The following is a 20731-nucleotide window of genomic DNA, read 5'->3' on the forward strand; positions in this document are numbered from 1 at the left end:
ACTCACACATAAGGTGGCTGTTTCGGGGGCTGGAAAAGTTGTGGGGTTTGTTTTCCCTTTATCCTAAAATATTCGTGCCCCTTTGGTAAAAGAAGGTACTGTGCTGCAAAAGGCTCTGGGTGACTGGCATGACTGGGTGCAGACATGAAGATGTCATAGAATCCTGGAATGGTTTGGGCTGGAAGCCCATCCAGTCTCACCCCCTGTCACGGGCAGGGACACCTTCCACTAGCCCAGGTTGCTCCAAGCCCTGTCCAACCTGGCCTTGGACTCTTCCAGGGATCCAGGGGCAGCCACAGCTTCTCTGGGCAACCTAGGCCAGGGCCTCAGCACCCCAAAAAGTGCTAGCAGGACTGTGTGGGTGTTTCTGTTGGTGAACTGAGACAGGGGATGGTTCAGCATCCCTGCTGTGGGTTTGCTCTCCATTTAGCCAGCGCTGCAGTCGATGCTCTCCCACAGCTGCTGCTGCAGGGGGTGACTCCCACCCTTGCCAGGTGACCTGTGGGTCCCACCACGGCATCCCATGGGGGACTGTGGTCCTGGGGAAGAGGAGAGAGAATGTGATTGCAGAGGAAGAAAGCGGAGGGGGAAGGTGGAAGGGAGTAGAGGCTCCCTGCAGGGTCCATAACACAGGATTCCCTCCTGGGATGGGAGACACCAAGGGTGTGACGTGCCACGTGTCACCGCCACCACTCTCAGGCCGCTCAGCTAAAAAGGGTCTTCTAAATGATTACAGGGTGAGGAGACAGCACTGGGCACCTCAGGACTCAGACCCCAGTCCTTTTCCCCATATTGATTGAAACTGAAGCAGATTCCCCCCATTCCCTGGCTAGAATTCCACTAGGACCAGCACTGTGAGCGCAGTGGGAGGTAGAAGCAGAGGAACTGGATGGCACCACGGGCTTCAACAAGCCTTTCACTTGGTTTCTTGCTGTCCTGTGCTGTTTTGCTCCTGAGCATAATTAGTTTTTGACACCTGAAAGTGTAAGGTAGCTGTGGAAGTTATTTATGGAAAGTTATGGAGATAATTACTTGCCCTCTGGGATGCAGGAGAACAAACTCAGCTATCTCTTGTTGCCCATATCCATTTCTGGGGGATTGATTTATTCCTCAGCAGTGGACAGATACGAACTTTGCGTGTCAGCGTTAATTAGTGGGGACTCTGCCCGACTCATTCAGGCTCCGACCTCTCCTGGTGCAGCTGCACTCAACGACATAGCCATCTGGTTTGCTCGGCTCTGCCCCCATTCCTGCCCCCTCTTCCCATCACTTGTGGGGCACGGGCTGGAAACACCGCCTTGGAAATTACAGGTTGGGATGAGGCAGCCGGTTCTCGGGGCCCGGCTGCGGCACCTGGGCCATCCATCACCCCGCTGAGCTGTCAGCACATCGCCCGCTGCCAGCCCTGCCCTCCCTGAGCTCAGCCCCGCTCTGGGAGTGGGGGTGCTTCTGGCAGCCAAAGAGGGGGGCCGGGACCTGGGGCTGTCCCTGTTATCCCTGTTAGCCGGTGGAGCGGGACGTCCCTGCAGGGGGTGGGATGTCATCGGCAGGTCAGAGACATCCCAGAATTGAGAGCTTTGTGGCGGTGACTGAGCTGGGATGGCTTTGAAAGTCTAAAATGAAATGGTGGCTCAGGGCAGGCCCCTGCTTTAGGGCTCTGAGTGGGCCAGAAAGGACACTGTAAGGACTGGGGAGGTTTTGGGGCCATGTGTGTCCACGCCCGTGACCCTCCAACCCACCCCAATGGCAGAGGAGGGGCTGTTCCCCGCTGCGTGTTTTCAGGTTAACATGGGGAGACACCACTCCAGCACAGGCTTCCATCGGGCTTGGAAAAGACCACACCGAGTCCCCAAATGTCAGGCTGTCCCGAAGCATTTTAGCATTTCTCCCTGCTCGTTATCCCTTCGCTGCCTAAGAGGGTTTTTGGGAGCGGAGGGGCTGCATTTGGAATGGAGCCGCCTGAGTGCACCGTTAATTAGAACAATGATGGGTGTAACTTCCCAAACTTTGTGCCAAGTGGCGATAATGGCTTTGGTGGCCGCAGGCTCGTTTGCATGATTCCCGTCTCCTGCTAATCTCCCGGCCTGTTCACAGCTCCAATCACTCCTGCGGAGAGGACAGGATAGGACCCAGCCCTTAACCTCTCCTCAGGCTTTCACCGGGGCTTGGCCCATCCAGTCTTAATGGCTGATGCCTAGATTTTCATTGCTCTCCAAATCGTTTTTCTTGGCGCTTTTTTCCTTTTGTTTCAGCCCATTCTCTTTCCCTTCTACCTTTTTTTTTTTTTTTTTTTTTTTTTTTTTTTGTGTGTGTGTGTTTTTGTTTGTTTTTCTCCCTGGAGTTTGATCTCGAGTTATTTTTACTTAGAAAGCCGAAGTCCCACTCCACGAAGGAGCCCTTGGGTGGGCAGGTGTGGTGACTTCTCCTTGTACGATTCAGAACACCAGGAGCTGGGACAAACAACGATGCGCCTGGGATGGAAATGTCCGTCCTTGCCCCACGTGGCTGCTCCACTCTGGCTGTTCATCACGAGGCCTTTCCTCCTTTCCATGAGCAGGTCAGTGGGGCAGCAGGGACCTTGCAGAGACCCCCACATCCCTCAGGAGTTCGATCGCTTGCGATCGTAATGATTTTTCCTCTCGAAAGTGCACATCTGGAAGGAAACCTCTAGGAAAGGCTTTACCCAGCACTAGACCCAGCTGAGGTGCTGTGACAGCCTGATGTGGGCGCTGGGACCCCTCCCGGGACACTGCGAGAGAAAATGCTGGATGAGCAACACCTGAGCCCCCCCCGTGCCCCGCCTGCCCTCGGCCCCGGGCACCGGAGGGGTTCGTCCTGCTGAGGGGCACCAGGTGATCCGAGTTCCCCATTTGGGGTGATTCCCCCGGATTTTTGGGTGATAAGAGGCGAAGCAGCAGTGGCTCTGTTTTCTTCCTGGTGACTACACACGGATCTATCCCTGCAGAGGCTGTGACCGTTCAAGGACGAGAAGGTGAGTTCCTTATGGATGTTTTTTCAAGTTGCAGGTACCTGGTTCTCGTTTGCAGAGTTTCCCAGGTTCTGTTCCTCCCTTGCTGTTGCTTGTTTAGGGGTCCGGTGCTGCAGTTGTCTGTGCTGTGAGCCCCTTCACCCCCTTCCCATACTTCCATTAATCCCTGCCCGGCTCCTGGTTCTCTTTTCCCGCCTGGGAAGTGCGGCGGGGCAAAAGCCTAAAGCAAAGGAACGGGAAGAGAACGTTAGGAAATGCCTTTTGTCTTGCTGCTGGCTTGGAGCTGCCCTCCTGGGAAGGGAACAGCTCTAGTTTGGGCTTCTCTCCCCCTTTGCTTCTGGCAAGGCCTTTAGTTGTCTCATTAATGACGAATTTTGTTAGTTCGAGCAACTTAAAAGATAAAAATTTTTAAGGAGAGCCAAGAGCTGTAAGAAACTGTGTGGTTTTGGTTTTCCTTGAAGAGGTGCAGAAGAGATTAGGGATAGGATAAGTCACTTTTCGGAGGACTAGGAAAGTGGGGAAAGGTGTAGGGTTTGCCTTTCCCATGCTTTGGCTTTAAGGCTGCTGGGCAGGTGGGAGCAGAGCCTGGCAGTGCCCTGCGCTGCGATGGCACCTGGTTTGGGGGGTCTGGGAGTGGAGTAGGAGCATTTCTCTGCTCCCGTGCTGGCACGTGCTCTCTTAGTTTCCCTGCTGTGCCAAGAAATGGGACTCCAGACGAGGGCGGAGTTTGGTGCTTTTGCAGGAGGCAGTGGCAGCCGAAAAGGGGCTGGTGCTGGCTTGCTCTGCAAAAGAAAGAGCCCCTTTTCCAAAGTGTCCTCCCAGAGTAGCATCCTTTTGTCACGGAGCTTTTGGGAATTAGCCAGAGGCGTGTGGGCACTGTGCAGGTTGTACCAGGTGTTAGTGGCCGTCCCTGAAAAGCATCGTTGGCTGGAAGCATCCCAGGGTCCGGCTGGAGAAACCCCCTCTCCTTGTGGAGGGCAGCCCCACGGACACTGTGAACAGGAGCCCGAAATGATTTGGGGATTTTGTGCAGCTTGTTATCTTAGGTGTAGGGTATGTTGTGGTGTTTTTTTTTTTTTTTTTTTTTTTAATCCCAGCAAGAAATAATCCTCTTTTTCTCGTCAGAATAGAAATGGCTTGATGCCACGAGGCAAAAAATAAAAGGGAGCTCTACCCAGTGCTGCGATGATTTGCAAGGCTAGTGAGAGATTACAGAAGGCATTTTCAAATAGACTCCAATATTTTCAGTGCTTGAAGAGGGCCCGACTACATGACACCTTTTTTGAAACCCTGATTTACAATGGACCCAGGCTGAGTGCATTATAATTTGCTGCGCGAAGTTCCAAAGTCGCACTACTTTCAATAATGAGGAGAGAAACCCTAATACGATGAGACTTTTCTCTTTTTTGGGGGGTTATTGTGTTTAATGAAAAGCTAAAAATGTGCTAATGTGTAAGTCCTGTTGTGGTAGTGGCGTTGGAGGCTTTTGAAATGCGTTACTGACTCGGGGAGTATTAAGGAAAAATGACATTTTGCTACTAGCAGAAAAGTCAATTATAATGTTTCCACACTTTAGAAAATTGCTGATGCAGGATGGGAGTTAATAGAACAGTCAGCTTCACTTTGTGTTACCGGATTTGCGGGATTTTGCTGAGAAATGTCGGCATGTTTTTTAATTCTGATGGCAACTTAAATAATAAAGCTCCCACAGGTGCTGTGTGGCTGGGACTCATCTCAATGAGGGCGTGCTGGAAGGAGATGTATTCCCTTGGGTTGTTCCCACCTGGAGTTGGCCTGTCTGCCAGTCTGGCATGATGCAGACTGTCGAGAAGCAGGGAAAGTCGGCAAAAATAAAGATTTAGGGGCATTTTACAGTCAGGCTGATCCTCTCCCTGGCGGTGGAGGAGCGCAGTGCGATCTGTTGGCAGCACTTCCCAAAAGACCCTTAACTTTTTAAAAACCATTTAAAGCAAGAAACAGGAGGACATAGCTGTCCTTGCCCACTGTGCTCTCGATGGAGCTTTCCCCCATCTCTCGGAGAAGAAAAGAGCAATACACTTTTTCTGAGCTCCTGGGGGAAAGGAGGGTGGGTGCTCTGGGAGACCCAGTGTTGTTGGCAGAGAGTTTTGTTGCTGGAGGAGTCTGCGTTCCGGAAGGCAGGGGCACTCCCCATCTCTGAATTGGTACAGGCCGGGAGGCAGAAGAGCTCATGAAGAGCTGGCAGGGATCAGAGCCGAGGGCTGGCACTGCTGTTCATGGGAGCTGCAGGGGCTGATTAAACGGCTTTGGCATGAGCCAGGGACCTAATAATACCCAAGGCACGCTGTGGAAGCACTGACTGCACGGCAGCTGCATCCCTGGGAGCTCGCTGCCAGGAGGGAGACGTGTCTCCTGCATGGATGCCAACAGGAGTGGTGCCTGGGGTCTGCAGAGAGACTGGTGTGGCTCTTCCCTGGGTGGTTGGTGGGTGCTGTAGGGTAGTGTGAAGCTGAGGCCCCTCTTCCAGGTGTTTCAAAGGGGATTCCTGCTTGGTGTGATTAAAGCAGAAAGATGGGGGACTGAGCATGAAGACTTTTGAAAAGTCATGTCATATGTGGTTCTCCTGGGTTTGGAGGAAGCAATTAAGCCAATTAATTTATTGGTAAATTATCTTATGATGAAGTACAAAATAACTGCAATGAAACGCTGACATTCACATTAATACCAAATTAGTTACTGTATTATGACTGTTCTTACAATGAATGCCCAGTAATTTAATAGTAATGGGACATTTCAATAATTTAGCTGATAATTCTCTAGATCACTTACATATATAAATGAGCATGACAGCTTCTTCTCTCAACTTTGCTGGTGCTGCTGGATTACCTCCCACCAGGAGGCAAAGCAGCCTGGCCTCCCTTTCTGCTGTCCCTCAAAACTCACCTCTTGTTGGAAACTAAGTAGGGATCAGGGTGTAGCCAAGGGAATTTTCCTCCTCTGTCAGATTCTGGGGTTGCCATGGCTGGAGAGCAGAGTGGAATCGCCCTGTGCTGGGCTTAGCAAAGCCACAATCTTCTTTTCTCTCTTTTTCCATGGTGAAAGAACTCTGTGTAGAGATGCTGGAGAAGCATCTCTAGAGGTTCCTGTGAGAGCACTACTCAGCCTCACAGTAGGACGGGTGTTGGAGATCCACCCAGGGCCACTTAATGGAGTAATTCAGGCACTGACACTGAAACTACTGTGTCTTGGCTCTACTCGATGCAGCTGTTTCATTTTCCAAGTAGTTGCATTTTCTGAATTAATAATTATAAATAGCATTAAAATTGCTCCTCATTCTTCTCTCTGCATCCCTGTGAGAGGACTCTCCTAAGGAGACCGAGGGCTTGGCACCCACAGAGGGCTGAGGTTTTCTGCTTTATAGAATCCCAGAATGTTTTGGGTTGGAAAGGACCTTAAAGATCATATCATTCCAACCCAATGCCATGGGCATGGGCACCTTCCACTATCCCAGGTTGCCTCACCATCCTTTATTGACACTTTGTCACCTCTTGCACCCACAGGGCTTTTTGTAGATCCCCCCAGCTGTGGCTTCCAGATCCCCATGGAAAAAAAGAAATGCAGTTTACACTGCAAGCACCAATCATTGCAAGCTACACCCACAGGGTAAAGTGCCCAGTGCTTTTTCCCATACCCTGGTGAACAGGGGAGGAAAGCTGCAGGTCTGTGCCCTGGGAGCACGCCTGGGATGGCAGGAGGTTCACATCCCTCCTGGATGGGGTTGGAGTCGTGCCCTGGAGATGGATGGTGCCAGTCAGTGCATTACTTTGCTATTGAGATTGCCCTGAACCTGCTGAAATATGAATTAATGGGCTTGCTTACGTCCCACCTAAATGTGGCCTTTTCATCACATCCCATTGTGCTGTCAGAGCTGTTGTGCAGAGGAGTGTTCCACTGTCGGCAAGATTGAGGACAGAATTATCCAAATTAGTTTGCTTGTGGATGAGAGCAGAGATGAGGCTTTGTAACACAAACCCTGCCTCCTCTGTGGAGAGCCTGGCTTTTCTCCTCAAGGATGAAGTTGAAAGTACCTCGTGTTATAAAATTGGGACGTGCTGCCAAGTCTGGGGAGCAGTAGCCAGCCCCAAGCAAGTGTCTGCTAGGAAAGAATAACGGAAGGAGAGCCAAAGCTTGTAGCTGCTCTGTGGCAAGCGATTAAATCCAGGGGCTGGCAGCTCATGGGGTCCCTTGTGTGGGTTGTGTGGGGCTTCCAGCAGCTGGAGTACTGCTGGGATGGCTGCAGAAGGACTTGTGTGCACCGAAAATGCCTTGAGGAGCTGCACAGAGGAGACGTGATGAGCATTTTCTCTCTTATCACTTGGGTCTCCTTGGCAGGGCTGGAGAGGCAGCTTCGAGGTTGGAAGGGTAAAATTATGGGGAGCCCAGTACTAGAAAGCAATATTCAGTCAGAGGACCACAGAAAGCCCAGACTGGGGTGGCTCTGTCCCACGTACTGTGATAGCATGGCAGCCTATTCTTCCCACAGGGAGAAAATTCCCTTTACTAACCAGACCCATCCAGTTCCCTCCACTGTGTGCAATGTGCTTGAATTGTTTTCTGTGCAGTTAGTTACTTCTAGGAATCCCCCCCGGCCTCTTTTCTCAGACATTTCTGTTTCCAAGAGCATCTTTTTCCATTGGATTTCCTCTTAGGAGTAGGAGAGGGTCAATGCCATCCCCTTCCCAGCAGCTTCCTACAGCAGTGCTGCCCTTCTTGTACCTCCCAGCCTGTCCATATGGGCATAGAGAGGTCCTTTGACTCCCTGGGGATGGTGGGCCTTGTGTTTCCAGGTGAACAGGTATTGCCACTTATTTTTTGTCAGGTCTACACAGGAATGCTGTGATCAGGGGTGAAAACAGGGATTTGTGGCTCTTTTTATAAAAATCCTGGTGAATGTGATCCTGTGCTTGACGTAAAGGTGGTGCTGTCTCCATCAGTGTCATGTAGGGTTCCCAAAACTTTAGGATGTCCTGAGCTCTGCTTACAAATAGTTTGCCTCCAAAATTGCTGATTTGTGAGCAAACAAGGTACATTAAGCAACAAATACATTGCAAACAAGATAACCAGGCATTGTCTTCTATAGCAAAATAGATTCTCAGGACATCCACCCCAATCAACTTGGCTTTTGTTCTGCTTATTCATGTTCTCTGGTAACACCCACAAACATGAATTTGTCCAGGCTAAGGCATCAAAAGGTGAAAGTGCTGGTCCTCGGGCAGCTGTGTAAATATTCAGCTTGTGGTAGACTGCATTAAGTGTCTCCTAATCCATCCCAATTAAAAAGCAGTCTTCATAGCTGTAATAGTTTTATTGGGAACTGTAATGCGTTAGACCTACAGATACAGAAAGTAGTTAGTTTTATAAAGCATATAGGATATTAAAGTAATGAAAGGCATTAATGTGACATCAATTTTTAAGGAGAGTTACTTGCTGAAATAAATGAGTGTAGCCTAAAAGTTGATGGCATGTTACAGTCCTGAGTAATGAACCCTCTTGCCCCCTAAAATCTCTTAGAATAAATAATGCTTGAGAAGCCAGTGGTCATTAACTCTTTATCCTCTGAGAGCTACATGTCACATTGATGTCTCTTTGGATTTTTTTAAACATTTTAAAATTCACTCAGAAAGGAATTTTCTTTCCTGGAATACCTATAACCTGAGGTGCATTATTCTTCCATGTCTGCTTTCCTAATGTCTTCCCCTTCCCAGTGAAGTAGAGCTGTGACTAGAGTTGCCAGATGCAAAAATCTTGAAGTTACTTTTTCCCTTTTCCTTTCTTTGCTTTTCCATCTTCAGCTTCCCTTTCTGCCAGTGCTGTGCTCCAGGCTCTCCCCAGCGGTGTCTTTGCATACCAAGCCTGGAGAATCAAAAAGCATGTGAGTGTTTTAATAAAATTAAAAAAAAAAAAAAAGACAGACCACTTAAATGTTTTACTGATATAATGGAGCATTCCTTAAAAAAACCAAATCTCTTAAAATCCAAGCTGCCTTGTAGAGAAGCTGAAATTAAATCCTCAGATCTCCTGAGAACATTATTGTTCCAAGAAGTTCAGCAGCTGATGGAACCAAGGCTCATTAACAGCAATACTTAGCTGGGCCATTTGTGTTGCTGTAGTTATGGAAATGTTAGAACTTCCATGATCAACCCTATTTCCAGGGAATACAGCTCTTGTCAAAACTCCCCCTGCTCTGAACTTGGCAACAGCCAGATCATACACTTCTCGTGGCTCTGCAAATCGATCCAGACAGTTTTGATTTCAGTGAGGGAGCTCAAGAAGCAAAACAAACCCCGAACATTAAAAACCTGTTTATTGCTTTCAGATGCCTGTTCACAGGCCTGTGACTTGTAAATGGTTTTGGTAGAGTTGCTCTGCAAACTTGCCAAGCTCCTGGACTGTAATGTCAGTGAGGCAGCCCTAGGCCATGTGAAAATAATGTGAAGTGAAGGAGAAGGTGATGCTTTAAAGTTAGCAGTGGGTAGGAATTACTCTTCCCCTGTACAGGAACCTTTCTCAACAAAGTCCTGCCTACACCAGAGATGAAAATGCTACCAAATGTTGACATGATTGATAAAATGCCTTCCTTCTTGACCCCAGGCCACTATTTAATGCCACAACTGTGTCTCCTCTGCCCTTCACTTGGGCCCTTGCCATCTTTAACCTCCCTACCAACGTGGCATCCTGAAAATGTGGCCTTTTCTGTATGATCCATCCAAAATCCTGCCTCCAGCTCAAGCCTGGTAAGGCAACCTGTAGGGATTTGCCTTGTCCACTTGCCCGGTGTGTGTTACAGGCTGCAGTAAGAGAAGCAGTTGGGAGAGGAGGTACTGGGAGGGTATAGGGATGAAAACCCCCTGATGTTCCTCTCCTGGCCTCAGACAGTCCTTCTTGGTGCCAGGCTTCTCAAAGGCTTCCTCTGGGTTCCAGAAAGGGCTGATGATGGGCATCCTGCAGATTAAATACTGTCAGCAGGTGCCTGACAGGAGTCCAGTGTCCAGCTGGCTTCTGGGCAGCCCTAACACTGCCACCTCTGCCCTAATTATCAGGATTAGCTGAGCACCCCTACTCCAAAAACCCTGTCCCCACTGATAAAACCATCGTCCCACTTCTTGTGTGTCCACATCTAGATGGTGGCATGGATGGCGCTGGGGAGGAACCCCTGGGCCCTCAGTGCAGTGGTCTGGGCAATTAAATGTTGCTGTCTTAAAGATGGTCTTGGGCCAAGCTAGTCCTGTGTCAGGAGAACACACAGAGCTGAGATGGGATGGAGCAGGGAGACTTTGGAGGAGGCTGCTTCTGGTCCTTCCCATGAGCAGGATAAGAAGGACAAGGTGGTGACTGTGGCTTTTGGGATGAATTAACTTCCCCAGCAGTAGCTGGGGGAAGGAATCAGAACCCAGCGGTGTCTCTGGCCTCCTGTGTGACAGACCATGAGGCCATGCAAATTTTATTTTCCCTCCAGTTCTCTTGTCCTGGGTGTAACATTCTCCAGACTTTAAGTAGAGATGGAGAGAGTAAGAAAGTAAGAAAACCTTGCCAACAGCTTTCTGGGGGCTTGGTGGGGTGGAAAGTGCTGTTTGGTGGGTGCATCTTGCTGCCAGCTCTGGGTCACTGACCAAGGGCTCTGCTGCAGGTAGCAGGAGGAGCCAAGACACTTGTGATGTCTTTTCTTGTTCTCTTCCCAATTCTTTGTACATATATTTCAATGCACAAAACTAACCTGCCTGCTGGCATCCAGCAGGCTGCTTTTGACTCCTTCACTGGTAGAACTGTCACATGAGATAAATGAAATCAGTGCCTCAGATGTGGCTAAAATAGAAGTAGATTTACCACTCACATCTGAATTGGGGATTGGAGCTACTGGCAGTGGGTGAGTGATCGGAGTTAAAATGTTTGCTTGTTGAGGGATGATGTCCACAGTCTCTGGAATGGGTTTTCTTATGTATTTTAAGTAATATAAGTATTGCCCAGAGAAGTTGTGAACACCACATCCCTGGAAGTGTCCAAGGCCAGGTTGGACGGGGCTTGGAGCAACCTGGGCTAGTGGAAGGTGTCCCTGCCCAAGGCGGGGGGGGTGGCACTGGATGAGCTTTCAGGTCCCTTCCAGCCCAAATCATTCTGTGATTTTTGTTCCAGCCACTGCCAGGCTGAACTAGTGTGGTAGTTGGCTCTGCCTCTTCGGGACTACAATTATTTCTGTGTAAAGATTTGTATCAACCACCCTGGTGCACTAATTTATAATTTCAAAAAATGTGGATGTATAATTGGGCCAGAAATTTGAGTAAATGGAATGAAGAAATCACATTAACACAAATTTTGCATTATTTATATTCATTTTGGAACACTGGCAGAATATAAATGTCAAACAGGGAGATTCATGCTTCCAGGGAAAAGGAATCAAAGATTCATCACAGGGCTAATCTTCACTTTGAATACAGTGTTTTAGCTGCCCCACTTCAATAAGGGACAAAGCAAAGCAAGGGAAAAGGTCCAGAAATGGCAGTGATTAGAGGCTTGGGAAGAGGGGCTTCTGTGTGAGGAGAGATGGAGATATTGGAGTTAATTAATGCACGAGGCCATTTTGATAACCCTCTTCCCCTGTGCCATCATGCAGGTGCTGGGGCAAGGTAACAAGACATTTAAGGGAAACAAAATTCCAACAGATAAAAGGAAATACTTTCTGAAGGGCTGTAATTAGTGCAAGGAGAGGATTGCCCTGGGACACTGGGGACAGTGTCATTTTAGCCCTGTTCATAATGAAGTGCTGCCTGTACACTTTGTGCTGTGGGATAAACAGGCAGTGGGATAATATTTTCAAGTTAAACTCACACTAAATACTTGCTCTCATGTTTCAGGGTATAAATGGATTACTATTTGGAGCTGGGAATGATAGAGTGGTTTTTTTTCCTTTCCTCAACACTGAACCATCAGCCTTTCCCTGAGGAAGGATATTGGTTTAGATAGGAAGCATGGGGGGAGGGGGGGGCTAAAAAAAGAGTAGTTTGCCAAATATCACAAATGCTGCCTATGTTGAGTGAGCCAAATGGCTCTAAATGGAAATGGGAAAGTATTCAGCAGGGCTGGGAGAAATGTGCACTGTCATTAGGTCAGCAGTGGAAGAAGCCTGGGACAAAGATTTTAGAAAATGTATCTTGTTTGTTGTGCCCTGGGGATTCCAACCCAGAGGGGATTCAAGGAGCAGCAGGACAAGAAAACCTTTCAGCCAGGAAAAATGGAGGGTTTATAAGTGGGTCTGGGTAGAAGTTATGGGGGATACGGGACTGGAAAAGCTCTTTTGGGGTCTCCTGGCTGCAGTATGAGTCCCATCCCATTTAAAGCCCTTGGTGTGGGCTGCCTGCAGTTCCTTGGGGCACAGCAGGGTTTTTTATTCAGAGGCCAAGGCTTTTACTAGTGTTTAGGAGGCTTGAAGGGCCTCAGACAAGCATAGTGCCATTTTTCTGGGGAGTCAGTGCTGTGAGTGTTGCACACCACCAGCTTGTTCAAGTCCAGCTCAGCTGCCCCTAAGCTACACTGAAGTCACTATTGTAAATGAATTACAGACCTGTACTTAAGCCTGATAAACTGTTCCCATCCACGGGAAAACCACAAGCAACACAGTGAAAGCAGAGCTCACCACTCCATAAAGATAATCCTGGTCTGGGGAAAGTAAGAGAAATCATTGCTGCTACATGTGGAAAAAGGAGCTGTTTGCAGGGTGATCCATTTATATTTGAGGTATGTGTAGAATCATAGAGCCACAGAATGGTTTGGGTTGGAAGGGACTTTAAAGATCATCTATTTCCAAACCCCTTCCAGGGGCAGGGACACCTTCTACTAGTCCAGGTTGCTCTGAGCCCTGTCCAACCTGGCCTTGGACACTTCCAGGGATCCAGGGGCAGCCACAGCTTCTCTGAGCAGCTTGTGCCAGTGAATATAATACCCCTCAAATGCATTAGGTTTTGCCTTCAGGGTTTTATAACCCTGAGGGTAGGAAGAGAGGGATGGAGCTTGAGGCAGAAACTAATTCTTTTAAACCCTGAAATGAAAACTCCTGTAAGAAAATTCTTGTTTGAAACGGTTTCAAAGTAGGACTTGGATCTCGATCCCCATGTGGAACACCCTGGAGACACTGCATGTCCAGGAGTTCTGCCTTCTTGAGGTGATGTACCCAGGCTTGCTGTGAACACCTCAGCTCTGGCAGGAGAAGGAGCAGTGCATGGTACTAATGGCACCTGTGTGATTTATCTGTGCTCAGGAAGGCCCCTCTGCCCAGCTGAGCTGGGTGCCAGCAGCAGGTTCACCAAAGCAGTGTTCAGGTGTGCTGCCATAGCAATGAGTGGTTGGGCACATCCCAAATGGGGGGAGTTGGGTAGTTGGTGCCCTTGAGCTGTCCATCATCATTCCAATAGTGATGTGCAGAATGAGCAGGTCTCCCCATCAGCTGTGGCTGGATGAGGACACGACACAGACAGTAAAGGACAACTAACAGAGCTCTGAAAGTCACCTCAAATGTTTCCTGCTCCTCTTTGTACACTGGGATGTGTCTGGCTAGAGAAGTTGCAAACTCCACAGTCCTCAGTGGCTTCCTGGGCATCTGCAGGAGCCTCAGCTCGCTCAGGACAGTCTGTACCACGTCCAGGATTTGTCCCTGGGTGAAGCCATCGGACACCTGGGCCAGGCAGCTCAGGTTCTCCAAGCTGGAGAAGGCTCCACCGTTCTGCAGGATGAAGTGCTTCCATAAAGCTGCTCATCAGGACATGGAAAAGGAGAGAATGTCAAAGACACAAAGTTAAGGAAAGCAGGAGTAATAAAGTTTTGATTTTTGAAACTGGAACAGGAAAATAAGGGCCCTCAGTCAGGAAAGCCAAGATTCAGATTTTTCTTGTTAGCTGTTTATTCCATCTCTGGTTTTATAGCACAGAGGGTTTTAGGCACATGTGTTCTTAAACCACTACTGATCATTTGTTGGCTACTAGTCAGTAGTTTTCAGAAAGTCATTAAAGGCATATAGAGTGAGGTGGATATGCATCTAAAGATAGAAATGCCTGTGTGTGCACACAGAACTTGCTCAGAGTGTTCTCATTTGGATGTGCAGAACTAATTACCTTTATTAACAGCCTGGTTTTATTTCCCTGACCCTGATCACAGGTTGCTCCTGCTGAAGGATGCTATGGGGACTCCATGTGTCCTTTGGAAGCCAAAGGCTCCCACTTCTGCAGGCTCCTGTTGCAAGGGCCAGGTGTAAATTTCTGTGGTTGGCATTTTGCTTGTTACTTCAAAGGTGAACCTTTTAAGTGTCTTTTAGCTGTGAACCTCTGTGACATGAAGATTTCCTTGATGGCTGTGAAGTGGCTGAGATTTTGCTTCTAGAAAAATAAGAACACAACCATCTTTTGGTTTATTTTATGTAAAGTAAGGGTCTGTTTGAGAGAAACTTAGCAAAACTCTGATGCCATCTCCCCAGGCTTTCCTTTAAAGCATTATATGAGAACATTTGGAAACAAAAGAATCATTAGGAATTACAAGAATTATTAATAATTAAGAATATCGAGTGCTTGAATGCTCCTGTGTAGTATGGAAATGCTGGGTGGGAGGTTAATGGTGCTGGATGCTGGAGCAGTTGTGTTGGACCAAACCTGCTTTATCCTTCCTTCGACTGCAATGTCGATAACCACGGGCTCGTGCCCATAACTATTGACAGCTCTGCACTGCATTTTTCACTCAAGCAAATTGTGGTCTTCCACTTGAATTACATTTGTGCTCAATAAGTATTGGCTGAATCAGTAATTCATAAAAGAGGAATTGATGCACACAACACCAAGCACTACTCGTATGCAACCATATATTGTGTGCTGCAGCCCCTGGTGCAGGTAGGATCCTGTGTAGTACAAGGCACTGACTTGCTGGGTGATTAATAGCAAGAAATCAGTATAGGATTGTGAATCTTCCAGTTTAATGATTTTCATTACATGTTTACTGTTTCCACTGAGCACAGATTGGAGTATTGTGGCTGTAACAAAAGGGAGGGTTGTAGCAGACAAGTAGCTGTGCACTGTGGCTACGAGTATTTGTTATGTCATTTTTTTTCTGTCAAAACAAGTCTCTTCTCAAACTGGGTGTCAGGCACTTAAAATTGACAGGACTGTAAGGTGAGGATCATATTTCCATTGAACTTCAGGGAAGGCTGGAGCTAAAGAACAAGCCAGGCAGTGTCTTAACTGGGACAACATCACAGAATTAAAGCTACAAATTTAATCTCCTTTAAAATGTCACATGTTAACTTTTTGGGGCATTCTTAGGCATGCAGTTTAAATCCCTTTAGCTGGCTCTTTCTTCGTTTGACTCCAAATTAGTGGTGACACTCCCAGAACGTGACAATTCAGTGCCCAGAAGTGAACACAGCTAAATTCAGCTGCTATCACCTCCTTCTCTAGGTTTTATTCATGTCCCTTATCTGTCAGCAATTTATCAGAGCTGTAACCCAACATGAAACACATGTTCTCTTGCTCAGAGACCATTTCCCATCCACACTAGGAAAATTAGTGAGCCGGGGAGAGATTTACAGTGTGCTGGGCAGCCAAACCCTGCCTTGAGCTTGCCCAAACGTGCATCACCTCAGTACCTTGGCTGTCCCTGTGAAATACAGGATGGAACTGGACTGCACAAGGTATTTGCAGGATTTTTGCAACAAGGTGACTGTGAAGACAGAACAATGTTGTAGTCAAGGCACAATTGTGTAACAAAGTCCCTGAATCAAATGTGTTTTCCTTTACTCTGTTTTTCCCCTGGGACAGGATCTGTCAGGGCAGTGGCATGAAGGGAGAGTGTTTTCCTAGATGTGGGATACTTATACTAGAAGTGCATCCTTGAGAGTCCTAACTTGAAGTTTAGTTGTCATTCTGAATAGCCCAAAAACTTTCATCCATATTATCTTAAGACTAAACTTAAACAGCCCTTCTGCTCATAAGTTACCTCATGCAGGCTCCTTATTACACAGAAAAGTGTATTAAACCACATGATATCAGTGATTAAACCACAGGAAAAAACCCCTATATTTCTGTGAACAAAAGCCCTTCCACCAGTCACTTGTGAAGGATGTGGACAAACTACCATTTTTCAAGTAGTAATTGATTCACTTTATTAAGCTTAATTTGGAGCATTTCTTCCAAGTCAATACTGAGCTACTGCAGACTTGAAGGTGATTAAAATCTGAAAACCAATTTGCATTTCTAGAAGTTCTTCTTTTTCTTGCTCTGTAAATTGGTCTAATAAAAGCCACTGATTCTCCTACAAGCTTTAAGTCTCAGTAGATGGGGCACTTAGTGAATCTGTCAGAATTTGGGAGGGCCTGTCTATAACTGCAAACATTTGATAGACCAGACATGCAAAATATTGGATGCCTCTACAAATTCTCTTGTGATCTGTAAGCACAAAAAAATGGAATTCGATAGTGACAAAATTTAGTCTTCCAGACATGGGTCTGTTTGGGAGAGGCCCAGAAGTCTGTTGTTCAGAGTATGGAAACAGAAATTCAGAACTCTGGTGTTTAAAAAAAAAAAAAAAAAAAGAAAAGAAAAAGGCTTAAAATAGAAAATGTGTGCTGAAGTAGGATCTTCTCTTTCATACAGGGGAAAAATGGCTCAGGCTGAACTTGGTGCACTCTAAACTCATGGAAAAATGTTAATCACTGCTGAACAGTGTTTTAAACTCTTCTCCCAACTTCCACTTTTATTATTTCCTCTTTGGGGTAGCCTATATTGATTTAAACCTAAATTTTCAGGAATTGAGATGCACCCAGGAGTATGACTTGAGTTTAAGGTCAGTTCTGAGGATAACCAGACAGACAAAAAAGGCATAGATTTTAAACAGCAGCAGTAACCACCAGGATGACTGGAAATACTTGCCAAATCTTGACATGTAGTCAGGTGCAGGAATCAGGATGATTTTCTGGTAGACTTTGCAGAAAGGTCCAATATTGGCCTCGAAGGGCCGGGTGGTGGTTCCCACCAGCAGCACTCTGTCCTTTGGTTTCAGAGCCTTCAGGAACTGGGGCAGCATCTTCCCCAGCCGCTTGGAATTCGCCTGCAGTTTGTAAATGAGCAAAAAGGAAGAAAGAGGTGTTACTGACTGTGGCAGCTTGGAGTTAGAGGTGAAGCTGCACGTGCTGCCCATAACAGGATTTGGGGTTTCTGTAGCAGTCCAGCTGCATTTGGTACAAGCAGAGCAGACACCAACCCAAGCAGGATAACCTTGCCTTCTCCAAGCCAGGTGAACCCGTGATTTCTGAGGCACTCGTGGGTGGTCGTGTAATGGAAAGGCAAGAAGGAAACAACTCATTTAAAGAAAGACATCCTCATCTCCAGTTCGAGGAGAAATATTGCAGGGACCTGCACACCTGATGAACCTTAACAAGTAGAAGAATTGTAACTTAGTCTGTAATCCTCCCAGCTCCTGGAGGTTACAGTTTCCTGACTCCTACCCATGGTTTAAACAGGGAAAATAAACTCTCCCATTTTTGCAGTGTTTTCTAACTTCCTGGGGCTCTGAGAACACAAGTTCTTTGCAATAAATTACTCCTTGACTTCATAACGTGTGTTTAACTACTAGTTACAGAACAGAGGAGTACTGAGCAAAACTTGGATAGTTATATTTGATAATGTTCAAGCGAATATTGGTTGGAGAAGCCTAACCAAAGAAAGCTGTAAGTGAATAACTGGGTGAGGATCATGCAGCTGAGAAGCCCAAGGACTTGGAAGCCTTGGGAGGCTTAACATCCAAGTCACCAACACTCACTTGAGAATTTTACTCTCTAGATCACCTTATGATTTATTTATTTATTTATTTTAAAATATATTTGACAATATAGGAGGCAGCTCCCTGAAAAACTAGAAGTTCTGTATTAGATCAGTCTTTCTTACCATTCCTAAGAAAGCAACTGTGTCCTGCAAACCCTCTCAGATGAGAGGCAATAATTTATATTGCTGGTACAATTTTTCTTTGCAGTTTTTCTGTTTGTCTGCTCTGACAGACAGCTGCAGTAAAGGAGAAAAAGCTCTGCTCTTTGGAGGGAAAGCTACAGAGGATGGAAAATAGGGACATCAGCAAAAAACCCCACAAGTTTTTGGGTAGAGTTGCTGCTACATTCTACCTTAGAAGTTTTAGCCAACATTGCCACCTTTGCTCTGTCAGGGAGATCTGGTCATATCAGTGACTGAAATGTGGATTTATTTTGTTTTTAACACGTTTTATTACCAGTCAAATTACTCTCTGTGATTTATATACCTGTTGCTACTTACAAGTTCAAGCTTTCCTTATGTTCCTGTGTATTGGAAGGAAGTACAAAGGTTCTTCGAGGCATCAGTATGGGTAGAAAAGTTAGAATCATCAAATTATTTTAGGTTTGGGGGGGTAGAGGAATCCCATTTCACTGCAATGACTCATAGAAGATAATAGTTGCTTCAAGTGAGACCTGGTGTTTTCTGAGCTTGCAGTATGTTTTCTTCTGGAATAAATCCTGGCTCTAATGGGAGACGCAGAGAATTTTTAAAACTATTGTCTGACTCCTATACCACTCTAAGGTGTGAAAATAAGTCCTAATTTATCCTCAGCAATTATAACTTTTTCTTTTCTGGGTGACAAATTATATTTATGGATTCCTTCTGATCTGGAGTTTGTTACAACACGTGTTGATCAGCCCATAGAAATCTTGATTTTAAAGTTTTATGTGTAGGAAAGTGGGGTGAATTGTGAAGGTGACTCCCCTGTTTATGTAGGAGTGGCTGAACTGCAGCTGGGTTTACCATAATGTGTTTGATATTCCATCTGGTTTGCATCCTTTGGGGAGAACTGGAGATAGGCTTCTTTTCCAGTGAGCTTTGGATGAATGGGGGGCTTTGTACCAGGTTCTCAGTCACGATGGCAGATGTGTCACACTGGGAGGAGCAGCTTTGGCCTCTGAGGGCTGAGCTTAGCTCATCTTGGACAGGGCTTGGAGCAGCCTGGGCTACTGGAAGGTGTCCCTGCCCGTGGCAGGGGGTGGAATGAGATGGGCTTTGAGGTCCCTTCACCCCAAACCATTCTATGACTCTCCTAATTCCTAGTGGTCCTAAGGAAGTTTCCCCAGACTGCCAGTTACCTCTGCCTGTCCCTCCAGTTTCATGCTCTCTCCTCCAAATATTGGTTGTGTATGGGTGTTTGGATATGAGTGGTTCCAAGCCTGGAGCCATTCACTCCCACCAAGGCAAGAGATCTTTTGTTAAACACCTGCAGGTCTTGGTATGTGATAGCAGGGCCAGAGGTGACACCCTGGGCTCTGAGGTGGGCAGGATAAGAAGTTTTTTCCACGCTGAGAAGGATCATGAGTACCCCAGGCCATCTTTGGCCCCTAATCTTAAACTTAATCCCCATCTGCACTTGGTGTCAAGGTTTGAGCCCAAGAGAAAGGCTCCTTCTCATTGTGGGGACCACTAAGGACATCAGTCACTGCTCACCCATCCCCTCACACAGCCCTTGCAGGAGGAACAGCCTCATCCAAGGTGACACTGTTGTCCTTCCAAAATACAGCCTTGTGACCACCCCACAGCCAAAAGGTACAGAAAAAAAGTTCAATTTTTCATAGAGCTCTAAGAGCAAAATATTTTGCAGGCAACAGGATGCAATCAGGATTTTGGGTGACTCACTCCCTGCTGTGGTGGGTTTGTTGCTGTGACTATTACATGGTGCTTTAATTTTCCTTCTAGTGGGGCAGATGCACCAGAGAGGAAGGAATGGAGGCAATGGCATTAGGACTCCGGGGAGCCCAGAGAAAATAATCTGTAAATGTAACTATTTAATATAGGCTCTTTGTTTTTGCAGTGGAAATTTATCCTTGTTACTTTATTGTTCACTTTGGCTCCATCCAATTTCTCAAATTAATAGAGCTGAACAATTTAAGCTCATCTTAACTTTTAGCTTCTTGCCTCATTTTTTGAAATTCTCCATTATTCTCTTTTACTTTTCAGTGCACTGATGAGCAGTGACTGGACTATTTTTAAATAAAGCAAGGATATGTGGAGGAGAGAAATGTGACCTCTTGGGGGTTCTTAAGAAGTCACAAGACTCTCTAAAAAGAGGAAAAAAAAGTGTTAGTGAGACAAGGTATTATCAGGCAAGCTTTGGCAGGTCTGGTCATAGTGGTATGTGCTAAGCTAAGAAATTCACTTGTCCCTTTGTGTGGGATGTAATGCAACGGGAGAAATTATCTGCACTGAAATAAAGGAGCCACTCACCTCTTCCTCTCCCTTCGGTGCCGCTTTAGAAAACATTTTCTCTGTGTCTCCAATCCACACGACTGAAGGCTGCAATTCCTTTCCCACCTGAGAGAAAATGGGGGAGAGAAGGCAGGAAGCTGATTAAAATGGCTACAATTTCATACCTGGGAGCCCATCATGATGCTTTTGAATCCATATTTCAGCAGTTCAATTAGCCTCGTTTATTTTTTTCCAGGAGTATTCAGCACTCATGGATAGAACTGGCTCTGCTCAGCAGCCTTGGCAAACCAAACCCTTCCTAGCTGGGAATTAACATTAAGAACCCACCCCAAAATGGATAATTTTGTCTGCCATGCTTAGCTTTCATTTCTCAACCCCAATTCAGTTGCAGTTCTGCAAAGGGGAGCCTGGGTTTGGAGTTCAGTGGCAAATGATGGTCTGCCAGCAGCTTTAGGCTGAC

The 20731-nt window shown here is 46.6% G+C and overlaps 1 protein-coding gene across 3 annotated transcripts in view; it reads right to left on the minus strand.

Moving 5' to 3' along the window:
• Positions 1-8314: 8314 nt before the first annotated feature.
• IQCA1 (IQ motif containing with AAA domain 1) overlaps positions 8315-20731 on the minus strand; it is a 108490-nt gene continuing 96073 nt past the window's right edge. For all 3 annotated transcript variants that reach the window (XM_064660285.1, XM_064660284.1, XM_064660283.1), the window contains 4 exons: positions 20290-20376; positions 16927-17104; positions 13527-13765; positions 8315-8881 (listed from right to left, as the gene is read on the minus strand). In XM_064660285.1, the coding sequence (XP_064516355.1) occupies positions 8780-8881; positions 13527-13765; positions 16927-17104; positions 20290-20376 (606 nt within the window). In that variant the 3' untranslated portion in view covers positions 8315-8779. The remainder of the gene's footprint in view (positions 8882-13526; positions 13766-16926; positions 17105-20289; positions 20377-20731) is intronic.

The sequence above is a fragment of the Pseudopipra pipra genome, chromosome 7 (genome assembly GCF_036250125.1).
Source record: "Pseudopipra pipra isolate bDixPip1 chromosome 7, bDixPip1.hap1, whole genome shotgun sequence".
In the NCBI taxonomy this organism is placed as follows: domain Eukaryota; kingdom Metazoa; phylum Chordata; class Aves; order Passeriformes; family Pipridae; genus Pseudopipra; species Pseudopipra pipra.